The sequence below is a fragment of the Cenococcum geophilum genome, assembly GCF_001692895.1.
Source record: "Cenococcum geophilum 1.58 unplaced genomic scaffold K441scaffold_13, whole genome shotgun sequence".
NCBI classification, from domain to species: Eukaryota; Fungi; Ascomycota; class Dothideomycetes; order Gloniales; family Gloniaceae; genus Cenococcum; species Cenococcum geophilum.
This window is the reverse complement of record NW_027137571.1, coordinates 2,250,634-2,267,924: the sequence shown is the minus strand read 5'-3', so window position 1 is coordinate 2,267,924 and position 17,291 is coordinate 2,250,634. Positions and strand designations below refer to the sequence as shown.

General features: G+C 36.1%; 1 protein-coding gene across 1 annotated transcript; it reads left to right on the top strand.

Annotated features, from left to right (window-relative positions):
* Window positions 1-14,589: 14,589 nt before the first annotated feature.
* K441DRAFT_657253 (uncharacterized protein) lies at window positions 14,590-15,271 on the top strand (the record flags this gene model as incomplete). The annotated part of the gene is made up of 1 exon (XM_067648148.1): window positions 14,590-15,271. A coding segment is annotated over one exon (156 nt), but the record flags the coding sequence as incomplete, so codon positions are not given.
* Window positions 15,272-17,291: the final 2,020 nt, after the last annotated feature.

Sequence of the window (17,291 nt, the reverse complement as noted above, 5' to 3'; positions counted from 1 at the left end):
TTACCTCAGAAGCTCAGACCAAGAAATCGATCGATTTCTTGGTCTGAGGGACTTTGGCGAGATTTGTATGGAAGCATAAGCTTTTTTTATAAGGAAAACTTATAAACCCCAACAAAATTGATTGATCTCTCCACAACATATTATAAGGTAAAAATTATATCAAATTACTCAGGAGATCTAGCTCTATAGATTATGAGATTTTAGGCTTTTTATACCTTACGTGGGCCTATATATAAGGGTACGTAAAGGTGCTTACGCTTTTAACAACGGGAATTTTAACTTTAACGAAATTAATCTTAGATTCGGGAGGGGATAATATAATTCTAAAGCTGTTAGTATATAAAGTAGCCCTCTAAGATATATCTATGAACTTTTGAAGACTTTATTTTATTACGTCGTAGAGGAAATCCCTTTATAAAATCGCTAAAACTAGGATTTTTGCTTACGTTTTTAACAAATCTCGCCAAAGGCTCTCAGACGTGATTTTGCAATTCGGAGGACGGCGTAGGTTATTCCGACGCTAGCTAAAAAAAACATCACGTCTGAGCTCGCTGAGGTAAATTTTAGCCTACTTTTTACGCTTATTTATAAGCTTCTTTTCATTAGCTATCTTCCTTTTTTTTTTTATAGCTAATAAACGACCTTCTGCAACGATAATTACCCTAAACTTCTATATGACCTTTTTAGCATTAGCCTTCTACTTTTAGCGTTACTTATTTTTAGCCTTAGTCTCTTTTAGCTGCTATTTAAAAGATCTAAATACCTAAAGCTAAATCTCTACTATATATATATATATTTCTATATAGCGCTACATCAGGATTTTTTTTTTGGGCACGTTGTCGCAAGCGAAAATCGGGGTCTGCAAAACCTGCGTAAGTCGGCAACTTGCGGCGATTTGCTACAAATACATAGGCTACCCATATAAATCGCCGCAAATTGCGACTTAAGTAGACCCTAATTTTTGGCTGCAATAAAAACGCAACAAAAATACTATAAAGCTCTACACGAAGCTCTGCACGAAGCTCTGCACGAGGCTCTGCACAAAGCTCTGCACGAAGCTCTGCACCGAAGCTCTGCACGAAGCTCTGCACGAAGCTCTGCACGAAGCTCTATACGAGGCTCTGCACGAAGCTCTACACGAAGCTTTGCACGAAGCTTCTTACACGAGGCTCTACACGAAGCTCTGCGTACAGAGGCTCTGCAACGAAGCTCTACACGAAGCTCTACACGAAGCTCTACACGAAGCTCTACACGAAGCTCTACACGAAGCCTCTATACGAAGCTCTACCACGAAGCTCTGCATAAAGCTCTACACGAAAGCTCTACACCGAGGCTCTGCACGAAGCTCTACACACGAGGCTCTGCACGAAGCTCTACACGAAGCTCTGCACGAAGCTCTACACGAAGCTCTACACAAAGCTCTGCACGAAGCTTTGCGCGAGGCTCTACACGAAGCTCTACACGAAGCTTTTGCACAAGGCTCTGCATGAGGCTCTACACGAAGCTCTGCACGAAGCTCTACACAAGGCTCTACACGAAGCTCTACGTACAGAGGCTCTGCACGAGGCTTGCCGCGAAGCTCTTACATACGGAGGCTCTACACGAAGCTCTGCATCGGGTCCCCGCTATATTCCCGATAGCCTCTACAACGTGGCCTCTGCCAAGTGTACCCCCTTTATCTATATACCTAGGTAGCCACCTTATTTTTTACCCTTCCTTCCTTACATCCTCCCTCCTACCTAGGGAGGCACCAGAACGGCAGCCAGCTGAGGGACCGTCGCCAGAACCAGACGACCACCGTTCGAATATACAGCCAGCGAACGGCCGTAGAGAACGGATTCAAATTATACGATCAATCGATCAATCGAATCAGGCGGGGCCTTCGATCAGGCCGACCTTTCCCCCAAATTACAGACAGGTAGGCACAGACAGTAGCACAGATAGGAGGCACAGACGGTAGACACAGACGGTAGGCACAGACGGTAGGTATAGACAGGTAGGCATAGACAGGTAGCACAAACAGGTAGGTACAGACAGGTAGGCACAGACAGGTAGGCACAGACAGGTAGGCATAGACAGTAGGCATAGACAGTAGGCATAGGCAGGTATAGACAGACAGATAGACAGATAGACAGACAGACAGGTAAGCAGGCAGACAGGCAGGCAGGCAGGCAGGCAGGTAGGTAGGCAGGCAGACAGATAGGTAGGCAGGCAGGCAGACAGACAGGTAGGCAGGCAGGTAGGCAGGCAGGCAGGCAGGCAGGCACTAGGCCTAGTTAGGAAATCAGTACACGGCTGGCGGATTATCGGGAACACCGCCAATTGACGATTTGGAGCTTTTGCGAAAGGCTTCCCCCTCCTAAGTAGATAGCTCTGTATTTTATATAGTTATAATATAAATATATTTAAAAGTATATTATAGCAACCTGTGGGGATATAGTTACGATTTATACAGTTGTTACAATTTATACAGTTTGTACAGTTTGTACAGTTTGTACAGTTCGTACAGTTCGTACAGTTTGTACAGTTTGCGCGCTATTTATTTATAAGGTAGCAAAATGCTAGCATTTATTTAGTAGTTAAGCGTTTTGCCGCAATTTGCTATCGGATGCTGCAATTTTGTTGCAAAACGTACGGTTTACGCGAATCGCTATGGACCATATACGACCACCGCGATCGTACAGTTTGCGGCAATTTGCCGCAAACCGCAACAACCAGCCACAAAAAAAATTTCCTGATGTAAATGCCTTACCTACCTTATACTGCGCTGTCTTATTATAATAATAAGTACCTTCTCTTTCTTACCTTGCCCTATATATACGCCTAATTTATCCATATTGTACATATCTTTATACTATACCGCGTACTTCTTAATATCCCTCCCTAACGCGTTAAACTACTCTTTTATAAAAATAGGATCTTTAGCGGCCTATCTCTTTGCCTCTTTAGGTACCTTAGTTCTAAGTATAATCTTTTAGCGCTTATAGAATTATATAACCTATTTAGTATCACAGGTATATAGTGGTTTAGTAGGGCCTATATAACGGTTAATAAAAATATAATTAATAAATCGTTTAAGTATAGAAATGCTAGGGCGTTGCCTAATATCGTTTAGCCGTGTAATCTATAGTATAATGCCTTCTTTTTCGGCATTACTAAGTAGCTTATTTGTTGTAGGTTAATCTAATTAAGATATTCATCCAGTAACGCGATTCTTGACGCGATCGTATAGGTTAGGATTCTTACGCGTTACCTCTGCAATTAAGGGATATTTACCGTTTTGGATGGCTTAAGTAAGGTAAGCGACCTAGATAGATAATCACTTATATTGGTGGTTGTGTAGTAATTAAATATTTAAGAAAGTTGATCAATTCTGGCGATTGACCTGTCCTGGCGATTCGGATGTCCACCACCCACCTTTCGGGTGGGGGTCAAGGCGCAGCTACGAAGGCGGTGAGGCAACCTGATTCAGGTCAATGCGTCCGTTAAGCCGACGAGACGGCCACCCAAGCGAGCACCAATCAAAATCCACTAACTTTTACCTAATACAGTCCAGGGCGTGACCAGCTTCCACCCCTTGAAAAAAAAAGTAGATTTTGCTTCGGTACGCGGGCTCGCCAATGTAATCGTAGCGAAGCCGTATGCGGACTTGCGATCGGCCTTCCTATCGTAGGGTAACCGTCTAGGCGCGGACGGTCGGGGCGCCAAGCCCGAAACGGCCTAGCATACGCGAGGTCTTGGCGCCCGAGATAACTTCGCACTCAATTAAGCTCTTTAACCTTAAACACCTTAACGCTTAATTAATGAGCAAGAATTAAGTAAGCTAGAGCTTTATATTAGCTATATATATTATATACTAACTTATATACTAGAATAATAATTCTATAGCTCTTTTAGAGCTCCCAAAATGCCTCCTAAGTAAGTAGTTTTTTAAGTTATATAATTTTCATATATTTTTAGAAAAAGAAGTTATTTAGAACTATATTTTTTAATTTATAAAGATCTCTTTTTTTCTTTCTCGGTTTTATATTATATTGCTTACTAGTTTCTTAGTTATTTTAATATATTAGCTTTAATTTAATAATTTAAATTTTTAAGAAATTTGTTTCTTGGTTTTCTACTATAGCGATTACTAAATTATCGGATTTTCTAATATCTTAAGCTTTTTTCCTTACTGGGAAGAATTATTTAATATATAGCCTCTTACTTTATTAACTTATAATTTTTTCTATTTACTTTTTATTTTTCTTATTTTTTCTAAAAATTATTTTAAATTTTGGGTATTAGATCTATAAGTGTTACTGCCCTTAATACTACTAAAAAAGTAGTATACTAGAAAAGATAGTTATTAGGAAAACTATTAAAGGTATATTTTTTATTAGTAATTTTAAGAATATGCTAATTTTATCTAGGAGCAATAAGATAAAGACCTAGAGGAGAAATTAAGGTAAGAAAGATTGCATTTTTTCTTAGATTTTCTAATATTTTAGGGCTGGTTTTTAGGGATATAAGGATGTAGATCCTAGATATTATACCTATCATATCTAAAATATAGTTAGTTTTTTACTATTTTTTAGACAAGAAATAACCAATTTAATATTTTTTTAGAAAATGCCTGCTAATGGTAAGATTAATAGCACTAAGGCGGTTAAGAAACTTCTATATAGCTATAATTATAAAGTATATTATTAAAAATTTCAATATCTATATGTTACGGAACCCCACCGTAGGGGCCTCCATAGGAAAGCCCCGTGCTCTCGCGTATACCTCATGTATAGCTTATATTAGCTACGCGTAGGTATATTACCTCCTTACGCCTTTAACCCTTACGATCGATCGCGCAACGTCTTATAGACTCCTTAAATACATACGCTCTATAGCCACTGCCACCGTTCCATAACATTATATTACGCCTTTTTACTACTAACGCTTAGCCTATAACTAATTCTACGTCTCTATAATACTACAGGCGCTGTTAAAAGCAGTATATCTACAAATTACCTTACTTTATACTTTTAAGGAACCTATAATAGTAAGATAATATTCCTTACTAGCTACTATATTAAACCTAAAGAACAATCTAATACCTATACTTAACCTACGACGCCAATTAATCCCAGGAGAATTTAATTTATTAGCTCTAGCCTTAACCCCTAAGGAGATAGACACTAATAATGTCTTATCTTTTATTAATTATATAACTATGGACAAGTAAATGGAAGGGCTATTACCTATTAAAATCAAAATATAAGACGCCGAGGCATTTGCAAAAATAGTAGCATAAGACCCTAATAAATACTACCGCCTTCTATAGAACTACTACCTAAAGCTTATACGAGCTAAGATGCGTACTACCTAAGATTATAATATTATCTAAGACCTATAAGCTTATAAGGCGCTCGCCGATAACACACGTTAAGAAACTAAAGACAACCTTTATATATCTAAACGCGATATCTAATAGTTAAAAGAGAATAAGATTGCACTAATTACTACAATTACTAAAAAAGAAGGCACAATTAAATACCTATAATCTTAGCTTAATAAGCATATTTATAATAACGCTATCTAAGTCTCTATACCCCCGGCAACTTTACCTACTTAATACTTAACGGAGGGTTAGCGCTAAGCAGCTTTACTTAATAGGAACCCCTACTAAAGCAGTAATAATAAAAGCCATAATAATCAGACCTAAACTACTACCGTAGGGTCTAATATACGCTACCCTAATCCCCTAGTCTTTTAAGGAGACTATAAAGAATACAGCCACTAAAAGATATAAATCCGTAAGAAACTAACTTAGAGTACCTACCTTTTTCCTACAGAAGACACTAAGATTAGCTACATTATTAGGTAAATAAAGGGTATACTATTTAATAGACTCTTCGCCTAATAGGAGACTAGTAGCCCCTAGAAGTGGTAGTCTTACTAAGAAGTCCTTAATAATCTTAACCTAATATACCGCGACTATAACCTACTAGCTACTAACTAAGCTAAACTATATACCCTAAAGATAAGCCCTACTAAATTATTTAATAAGTTCTATATTAAATTCTAGGAATATACTGGAGCCCTTGTTTAAGATAATACTAAAAACTAAAAGGATCTCCTTAAAAAAGTTACTTATCGCCTTAATTACGCAGCCACCAGCTATAACTACAACGATATTTATAAGATGGTAGCAGCCCTATAGAAGATTAAACGATAACTAAATTAGATTACTACTACTAACCCTTACTTAAAGACCTCTTTATAGAAGCCCTTTAGACCTACTAAACCTATATATACTAAGCCACCGACGCCTACTACCTTAAGTACCACTAGAGCCAATATTAATTTCTCTATACTAACCTTTCCGTAAAAACTCCTAGATGGAGAGTATAAGCTACTCTAAAAACTAGGACACTACTATAGATACCATTAAAAGGGCTATTATTGCGATAACCCAAACTACCTAATAGTTAGGTTTAGTACTTACCGCTTAATACCTAACCTAATACCCTAAACACTAAATATATTACTATATACCACTACTATATAAGATAAAGACGTAGTAATAGCAGTAAAATTAGATACGGAAGCAAAAAACGCTAAGTCCTAGCCCTAAGTTGTAGGTTAGGACGCCCTAATAATAGAGGGATCTATATATCGGCCTGCTTAATAAATAACTTAGTAAAGATAAACAGATAGAAATAGATAGTTTTATTTATAATAGGAACTACTACTATAAAATAATATAAAAGCCGTTTTATAATTAACTGCGGAGCTATTAACTAATTTATAGATACCTAACTTATATATACTTATAATCTACCTACCTTACCCCTTATTAAAGCCCGTACCCTATAACTTGCTAACGGTAGTTATACTATATAAAAGATTACCTATATAGTATAACTCTACTTAAATATAAACGGGCACTAGGAAAAGCTTTAGGCCTATATTATACCACTTACTAACTACCCTATTATCCTTAAAATAAGCTAGCTTAAATAATACAACCCCGCCATTAACTAGGAAAAGAGAAAAGCAACCTTTAACTCTAAATACTATAAAGAGACTTGCCTAGGATATAGCTTAGCCACCTCTATCTACTTACTAGGATATTAACCTAAGAAACCCCTTATTACCCCACTATATAAGTACCGTGGCCTTCTACTATATAGTATATAGGAAAGGCTAGACCGTTGCTATAGCTTCCTAATTATAACTATATAAGCTTAATAAAGAATAGGACTACGTCCTCTATAGTAATAGGATAAACATAGTTAACCTTTTAGAAGATAACGCCCCTATGGAACTCTACGGACTTTTACCTTTAGACTTTAAGAAGTTTATAAAACTTAAAAAAGGACTTACCAACAAAGAACTCCGCAAGCTCCTCCCTAAGAGGTACTATAACTTTATTAATATATGCTTATAAAAGGGCGCAGATATACTCCCCCTATATTAACCTAATAACTATACCATTAATATTAAATAAGGAAAAACGCTACTTTATAAGAGACCCTACCTAATATTAAAAAACAAACATTTAGTTATAAGAAAGTATATTAATAAGCACCTTAATAAAGGGTTTATTTATCCTAGTATATCACTAGTAGCTGCCCCTATCCTTCTTATTAAGAAGCTAGAAAAAGGTATATAATTCTATATTAACTATAAAGGACTTAACGCTATTATAATTAAAAACTAATACCTAGTACCGCTTATACGGGAGACCCTTAAGCAGCTTAGCCAAGCCAAAATCTATACTAAGCTTAATATTATTGCCGCCTTTAACTATCTCTAAATACGGAAAGGTAACGAATAGAAAACCGTATTTATATTACGCTTCAGCCAATTTAAATATACTATTATGCCCTTTAGCGTATATAACGGCCTAGGTACCTTTTAAAGCTATATTAATAACGCCTTACAGGACTACCTTAATAACTTCTGCTCTGCGTACCTGGATAATATACTTATTTATAATAATAACCCTTTTAAGCATACTAAACACGTTTAAAAGGTCTTATAGCGCCTTAGGGACATAGGACTTTATATTAATTTAAAGAAATATAAATTCTTAGTTATAGAAGTAAAATACCTTAAACTAATTATTACTACTAAGGATGTCTATATAAACCCTAAGAAGATACGCACAATTACTAAATAGCAAGCCCTTAACTATATTAAAGACGTATAAGCCTTCTTTAGTTTTACTAACTTTTATTAAAAATTTATATACAACTTCTTAGGCGTAGTAGCACTACTTACAGCAATAATACAAATGAAGGGCCTTTCTGTAAAAGGAAGAAAAACGCACCTACGCTTTACCTAGACGCCTAAATACCAGAAGGCGTTCTAAGACCTTAAAAATGCCTTTACTAAAGTACTTATTCTAGCTCACTTTATACCAGAACGACAACTCTATCTTAAAACCGACTCCTTAAACCACGCTAACGTAGGTATCCTTTTTTAAATAGGCGATAACGGTCTTCTTTACCTAGTCGCATTCTACTTATCTAAGCTTATACTATAAGAGTATAACTATAAGATCTATAATAAAGAACTCCTTATAATTATATAAGTATTTAAAGAATTCTAACTAAAACTCTTCTTAATAGAGCCTAACTAGCTAACTAAAGTCCTTACGGACCACCGTAACCTTAAGTACTTTATAACTATAAAGTAGCTAAATTAACACCAAGTATATTAGAACAAGTTCCTCTCTAGTTTTAACTTTAAAATTATATATAAACTAGGAGTATAAGGTACTAAACCTAATAGCCTAATACGCCGCTTACAAGACCTTCTTTAGTTTAAAGATAACCCCTATAATTAGTTCCAATAACAGACAATCCTAAAAGCATAAAATTTGGCCCTAGGTATACTACCTATAATAAAGCTAACTATACCTTAGCTTTATACTACAGAACTAAAGTTACCTCCTAAAATTAACAAGCTTATTAATACGGCATATAACACCTCTATTAACCTATTACTATATTAACTTATTACTGCAAAGACTGCTAGCGCCTATATACTACCTACTAACCTCTAAAGCTTAGGCTAGATTAATATAGCAGCCTTAGAACTAAAAGAGAATAGGCTCTATTATAGAGGTCGCCTATTTATCCCTAACTTAGAAAATCTATAACGGCAACTAATCTAAATAGCCTATAACCTCTAATTAAGCGGCTACCCAGGCAAAGGAGGAACCTATAAGCTTTTTAGCCTATACTACTTTTAGCTAAAAATAATAGACTTAGTTAAACGCTTTATAGGCGCCTACTATAGTTATAAACGCGTTAAGGCCTTTAATACAAAGTACTAAGAACTACTATACCCTCTACTAGTACCTATATAATAATAGGCAGATATCGCTATAGATTTCGTTATTAACCTACTACCCTATAAATAACATAGCCGTACCTATAAGAACATCCTTATAATAATATACCGACTTATAAAAGAGCGCCACTACGTCCCAACTAAAGGCGTAGCCGTTAGTAACGTTACTAATGCCTTTCTTCGCGAAGTTTACTAACTATATAGGTTACCTAACTTAATTACATCCGACTAAGGCATATAATTTAACTCTAATATATAGAGACGAATCTGCTAACGCCTTAGCATCTTTATTAAGATATCTATATCCTTCTACTATAAAACTGCTAGGTAACTAGAAAACGCTAATGCCAGTATAAAAGCGTACCTACAATAGGTAGTTGCCTATAGTTAAGATAACTGGGTAGATTACCTCCTACTAGGTAAATTCGTAGCGAATAACTATATCTTAACTACTATAGGACTTACCCCATTCTTTGCAAATAAGGGTTATTACCCCCAATCTAGTATAGAGCCACCAGAACCTATTAATAAGAAACTACTATATAGAAAACGCCTTAAGATGCTACTTACTAACTAGCATACAGACCGTATAAAAAATCTACTTAACTACTATAAGGAAGAAATGGCCTAGGCTTAAGTAAAGTAGGCCTACTTCGCTAACTACTATAAAACGCCACTACTAGAGATGCGTGTTAGCAACTAGGTATAGCTAAATATATATAATATCTCTACGCAGATATTACGGACGCTTTAAGTACGATGTTACGACTACTAGGAGAGGAGTTGGAAGAAGCTAGTTGGTTAATATAAGCACGGTCTAGGATAGATCCGGTAGAACTATATAACGAGGAATAGTAACCGAGGTTATATAATGTAATCTGTATAATCTATACAATCTATATAATCTGCAACAGAGTAGATAGAGCAGACAGAGTAGATGGAGTAAGGACTTTCATAGGAGTACGGATGTGTATTTAAGGACCCTTAGTCCCTACCTAAATAGTTCCTTTCTTTATAGTGATTCTTAGAATATAATTAGAGTTAATCTATTAGGCAACCACTCTACTAGTTATTATTACGTTATTAACTTCCTGTATTACCTACACACCTAGCCTATTAATAAATCTACCGTAGTTTCTGCTATAAGGTTCCGTTACATAATTACTACCACAGTTATAGTCTTAGAAGTTAAACAATATGCTACCGAAAGCAGCTACTATAACGCCGTTAACGGCAGCAACCACTTTAAGGATAAGTGGAGATATAAGTATATAAGATACTAACTTGTAACTAGTCACGGTTAGACAGTTATAAGAAATAGTTAATTAGTTAAACAAAAACAACTAACTACTTAAGGAAAGACTTAATGGAATTGGAGTAGTAAAGGTTAAGTTATCTTTAATTAAACGATTCTTAGGAGAAAGATTAAAGCTTAAAGGATTTCTTACGTAAATGCATTTTAAGGTCATGCAAGAAGGGGCTAAGTTAGCCACGTTAATAGATTAAATAGCCTACGCAGGATTGTTCTTAACAGGATGGGCGCTTAAATGGTTTAAACCCTACTTAACGGAAATATAGACTAATAGAATGACTACTACTAATTAAGATATACGATTTGTATTTTCTAGCTAGGCAGGATTTGCGGAACAATTAACATAGATATTTAGGGACCTAGAAGCAACAACCATAGTAAAAAAAAAGCTTTAGGACCTAACATAGCGAACTTTAGCAATTAAGTATACAATATAGTTTTAAACACTTACTATATAGGTTAAATGGAACAATAGGGCGCTTATAACATAGTATAAACAGGGACTTAAAGTAAAAGTCTAGGATGTAATTATTCTAATAGAAGATGCGGATACCCTTAAAGAATTAATAGATTAAGTAATTAAGATTAATAACAGGATCTTCTAAAGGGAATAGGTTAAGAGAGGCTAGGATAGAGTTCTATAGTTGTATAAGGCGTAAAGTACGTAATAACTAAAGCTAAATTAGAAATTATGGTATAGCGCAGAGCTAATAGACCTAAGTAGTACCAAAGAAACCTATAAGAGATAGGGAAAACAACTATAGAAACCTAGAAGTTAAGGATTAAGTAATTATAGGACTAAGAAGCATAGGCTAAACTAAGGATCTTAATAGCAGAAGACGTTTGAGCGGACTCTATAGCAAAAGTAATGGTTTAGAGACGAAGCTTATATAAATTACGGAAAATAGGGTTATTTCGCTAAAGACTATAGAGGTGGTTAAAATTACTATATAGTAAAGGGAACTAGACTAGTAGTATATAATATATATATATAGAGGAATAATAGTATGCTACAAGGAACAAAAGAATATTTAATTAAAAGTTTTGCGTTTTGTTATAATAATATATACCAAATTTATAAAGACGCTAAGTATAGTGTAAGCTATTGGCTATAAGAGCTAGAGTTAAAAGGACTTAAAGGGACTAAAGAGTTAGATAAAGAATAAAATTAACTCTATAAACTGGATTAAGATGTTATAATAATATACGGACAAAGATTAGTAATAATAATAATAGAGTCGGAGTACTTATTAATTAATAGTGACAAAAAAAAGGAACTAACTAGAGGTATCTAAACCTTAATAACGTAACTAAAGTAGAGACTAAAACCGCTACAGAGCAAGGTTTAGTAATGGGTATTATAATACCATTAAATACGGTATTTATTGCTTTATAAAACGGAAGGAGTAATATCTAAAGACGATTAAGTAAGCAGACAACTGCTAGTGCTAGCTTACCACTTAATAAAGGCAAAAGGCTAAAGGCTTAAGATTCTTAAGACGAGATAAGAGACGACTAAGATTCTTAAAATAAGATAAGGCATGCTTAGGGACCTATAATGGACAATAACCGATGGAGTAGAGCAACGGCTTAGTTTAGTAATATATAAATAAGCTCAGGATAAAGTTTCCTAAAGGCATAAGATTCTTAAAGTGAGATAAGTAAGATTTAAGACTTTTAAAACGAGATAAGAATACTAGCAAAGCCTAGTTAAACTAAGGCTAGAGTATAGCTTAAGGAAGAAGTAAGCTTAGGATTAAAGAATTTAAGGGACTAAGAATTTAGAGTATAAATAAGGTCACCTATAAGTAAGAGGTAAGAGGCTTCGCTATAGATTAGAGAATCTATAATATAAATAGTAGTTAGGCTAGGAGATAGATATATAAACCTAGAGGACTTACTAGGGGAACGCAGTGTTCGGCCTAAAGATTAAAAAGTTAATACCATAATTAAGAAGTAAGAGAACTTTAAGGATCTAATTATAAGATATAAACAATAAGAAACCATAGATAAATTTAGAGCAAAAATCCTTATATGGTAAGAATAGAAACTAGATATAAGATCTAGTATACTAGGTTATATATAAGATAGAGCACTAGTACAAAGAATTACTAATAGACTAAGAGTAGGCATGCTAAGAGCTAAGTAGCTTACCAAACTAGAAAATAAAGAGGATTTAGGGATTCCAACTAGGTTCAAGGAACGGCATATAAAGGGCTGTTATAATATAGTAATAAGAAGATACTTCCTTACGGACAAGCCGTATACACTCTAGTAGCTATACTAAAAGTGGTATAAATAAAGACATAATAATAAGTAGGAAGATTTCTATATATAGTTAAATAAGAGAGTTATCTAGAACCACCTAATTACGGAAAAAGCAATAAATTATATTAAGGGAGCCTTAATTATAATATTAAAGGATCTAGAGGAACGATTAGAGGACTAGAAAAGTAAAAGATATATTTTAATACCTATAAATAAAGTCGCAACATTTAGATTAACATAATAGAGGTTTAAACTTAAGAACGAAGATAAGTTAAGAGTTAACCTAAAGCACCTAGCGCATTATATATTGGCATAGATTGTATATATGGATAATATATACAAAATATATAAAAATCCGAAAGAGAAGAACCGGAAATACCCTATAAGGATATATTAGGCGCCAGATAAGCGATAGTATAGAAATGTTAAGTATATATACGGCTGGCATCTAGTAGAAGTTTAGGAGTTAGGAGACTTAATACTTTAACCAGAAAGATTCCTTATAGAAGAATACTTAGACGGATAATAGTGGTGGAAATGCCTAGAAAATACGTATTTATAGTATATTAAGGATAAAAAGCGAACGAAGTATTGGCTAAAGAATAAGTTAAGTGCACTAGGATCTAGCAGCTAATAATTAGGAAAAGTAGAGGCCTATAAAACTAGAGGGAGCTAGTAGTAGAGCCTTAGACCCTTAAAGGAATTTAAGGACAATACCTAAATTTATAAGTTAAATAGTAAGATTAATAGTTTAAAGTATTAATAGATAGTGGAGTAATGAGGAACTATATTTTACTAATAGCAGTTAAAAGGATGGGGCTACTATATAGATAAAAGGAGCACCCTTATCTACTAGTAACAATTTTAGGAGATCTAATAGCCTATAGAGGAGGCATTATTAATCTTAAAATAGGACCTATTTAGATAACCATTAAAGGGAAATAAATTAAAATGTCTTTTAATATATTACTATTAGGGAATAATAAGGCAGTATTAGGCATACCTTAGTTACAGAAATATAATCCGAAGATTAATTAGATTATAGGTTAGGTTAATATTAAGAATACTTAATGCCGTAAGATATAATAATAAGCTAAGATAGTATAGTACTAAGTAGGGGCGACCTATAAAGAAACAGATAAAGGACTAAGTTATGTACTAAAGAGATACTATAAGTGTCGGGAATGAGGCAAGCGGTCGTCACGTGTCGTTACGTGTCGCCGCGGCACTAGCGTGGTGAGGAACCTTAAGTTCCTCACCCACCCCCTAATTCTAAAACAATAAGCTTTATAACCAACATTCACTATGTCTACTCGAGTAGCATTAGTGAGTTACCCTGTGACACCAACACTAATTAGTGGTTGAATACACAGTCAACCATAGAGCAGCTAGGTCTTTGAATAGAAGAGACAGTCTCGTACAGGGGTGCCATATGCGCTCATATGGAATGGATCCCGGCGATACTGTGCTACCTTAGACTTGCGGAAAACTAGTAACAGAAGTGTTACTGAGTACTAGGAGATACTAAGTTGCGTCTATTACGTAGAACAACCACGTTTACGAAGATTTAGTCGAGTACTTTAGGTCAGAAGTGTCACTGAACCTAAGGTCCTAAGTTAACGTCCGAAACGCGTTAAAAACACACTCTCGACACTCTGCCACGTTCCTAGCGGCCCTGCCACGTCGAAATTACGTTAATAACGCGCTCTCTGGCCCTCATACTCTGTTAGCATCTGAGGCAGTTGCCAGCGCGCCCTTACCCTACGACAATTTCAGCTCTGCCAGACTCTCAAAGTCCTGCCAGCACGCTATCCCTACATTCTCGACTCTCTCTACACGTCGAACAACTATTATTATGGCGTTGACCTATCCAAAGAAGTATGAGAAAGATATTAACCCGGAGACATGGGACAGACCTATAACCGACTTTACAACCGCTAAGCAAAAGGAGCTAAATAGATTCTTATTACACCGCATAGCACACTACAAGGACAGCGAATACGTTAACAATATGCTATGGTATTGCATGAAGGAGGACTTCGTTGGATGGATAAAGGAAACATAGGCTCTCGCGAAGAAGGTTATCGTACGAGACTTCTGTAACTTCCTTCGGGAGAATAGAGTATTTGTCCCTATGGATAGGGGCATTATTGGAGATAATATTTAGGAGTATGTTATTAACGCAAAAGAAGAGCACGAATGGATTCTACAAGAGATTGAGCACCAAAAGAAGCTCAGCCTATGATGGAATCTACAAGAGATTAAGCACTAAAAGAAGCTTAACTTACGAGGGAATCTAAGCAATACACCACCAGAGACGCTTCCACCTCTATCTTTAGTTTCCCAGTATCCATCGCTTCCACCTCCGTCTTTAGTTCCGCATTCGTCGCTCCTACCTCCGTCTTTAGTTCCGTATCCATTACCTCCACCTCTATCTTCAGCTCCCTAGTATCCACCAATTCAACCTACAACTTTAACTACTGCCCCTTAAGAGCAAGCGCAAGATCCCCTTGCTTCGCGATCCAACAACCTCCAAACTCTGCCACAGCAAGATCAGGAGAAGAAGTTTAGCGGGGAATTGGAATACGGCAGAGGGTACGATCAATGTCGACCGCGAGGTCGTCGTGGAGGTTCTCGTGGAGGTCCTCACGAAGGTCCTCATGGAGGTCCTCGCGAAGGTCCTCATGGAGGTCCTCGTGGAGGTCCTCGCGGAGGTTCTCGTAGAGGTCCTCGCGGAGGTCGTCNTGGAGGTTNTCGTGGAGGTCCTCGCGAAGGTCCTCGTGGAGGTCCTTGCGGAGGTCCTCGCGGAGGTCCTNGTGGAGGTTCTCGTGGAGGTTCTCGCAGAGGTCCTCGTGGAGGTCCTTGTGGAGCATCAAGAACTATTTGGGATTCGATGGATTAATGGCCAAGACAACCCGGCAGATGCGATGACAGAGGCAATTTAAGAGCATTCCTATTGGTCAACTATCGTCCCTATTTGCTCGAGCTAGCCTTATCCAGTTACGCTCCACTAGCTCCGCAACCCTATTTTAATGATACAGTTTTCTACCTAGGACTTCGGGCAAGTATAACAGCGTAGGGGCGCGTTACCTGCCAAATTCTGCCATATTCTGCCGACCCTAACTTCCGCCAACCAATCAGGATTTTCCATCCCCGGGATGGAAAATCGCTATTGGCTCGCTTACTACTAGCGCCTTGGCGGCCCCTTTATATTCGCGTTAACCCCCAACGTCCTTCTTCTTCTCCTTAGCTTTGTATCTTTGTATAGTAGCAATCTATAAGTGTATATAGATGGCAACTACAAAAGAAGAGTTGCTAGTGTCGGGAATGAGGCAAGCGGTCGTCACGTGTCGTCACGTGTCGCCGCGGCACTAGCGTGGTGAGGAACCTTAAGTTCCTCACCCACCCCCTGATTCTAAAACAATAAGCTTTACAACCAACATTCACTGTGTCTACTCGAGTAGCATTGGTGAGTTACCCTGTGACACCAACAATAAGTATAGTAAGAAACTATAGTTACTAGAAAGTGAGAAGCTGTTAAAGTATATAGCATAGGACTATAAGATAGAATTAGAACTAGGAATAAGTCTAAGGTTCTTTCCAATTTATAAGCTTACTAAGGAAGAAGGGAGAGTATTAAAAGAGTTTATTTAGGAGAACTTACGAAAGGGATATATTAGACTATCGCAGTTATTAGCAGGATATCCAGTATTATTTATACTAAAGAAAAATAGAAAACTTAGGCTATGCATTAACTATAGATAGTTAAATAGCATTACTAGAAAGGATAGGTATCCTTTACCCTTAATTAGCAAAATCTAAGATAGGATTAGTAATGCGTAAATCTTTACGAAGATAGATCTAAGATAGGTGTACTATTAGATTAGAATTAAGGAAGGCGATAAATAGAAGGTAGCCTTTAGGTTAAAGGAAGGACTATATAAACTATTAGTAATGCAGTTCGGGCTTATAAACGTACTAGCAATATTTTAGAAGCGTATTAATAATGTATTAAGAAAGTACTTGGATAAATTTGTTATAGTATACCTTAATATTATTATTATCTACTTTATAAGTAAGGAAGAGTACGGAGAATACGTTAAATAGGGTTTAAAGAGACTATAGGAAGAATAGATGCTAGGAGCAATTAAGAAATGTAAGTTCTTTACTAGGAAGACAGATTTTGTTAAATTTATTATTAAACTAGGCCAACTTAGTATAAATCCAAAGAAGATTAAGGCTATAGTGAATTAGTAAAAACTAGAGAACGTTATATAGTTAAAATCGTTTTTAGGGTTTTGCAATTACTATAAAAGGTTTATAGCTTAATGGTTAAAGGATATTAAGCTATTTATAAGGTTAATAAAAAAAGAAG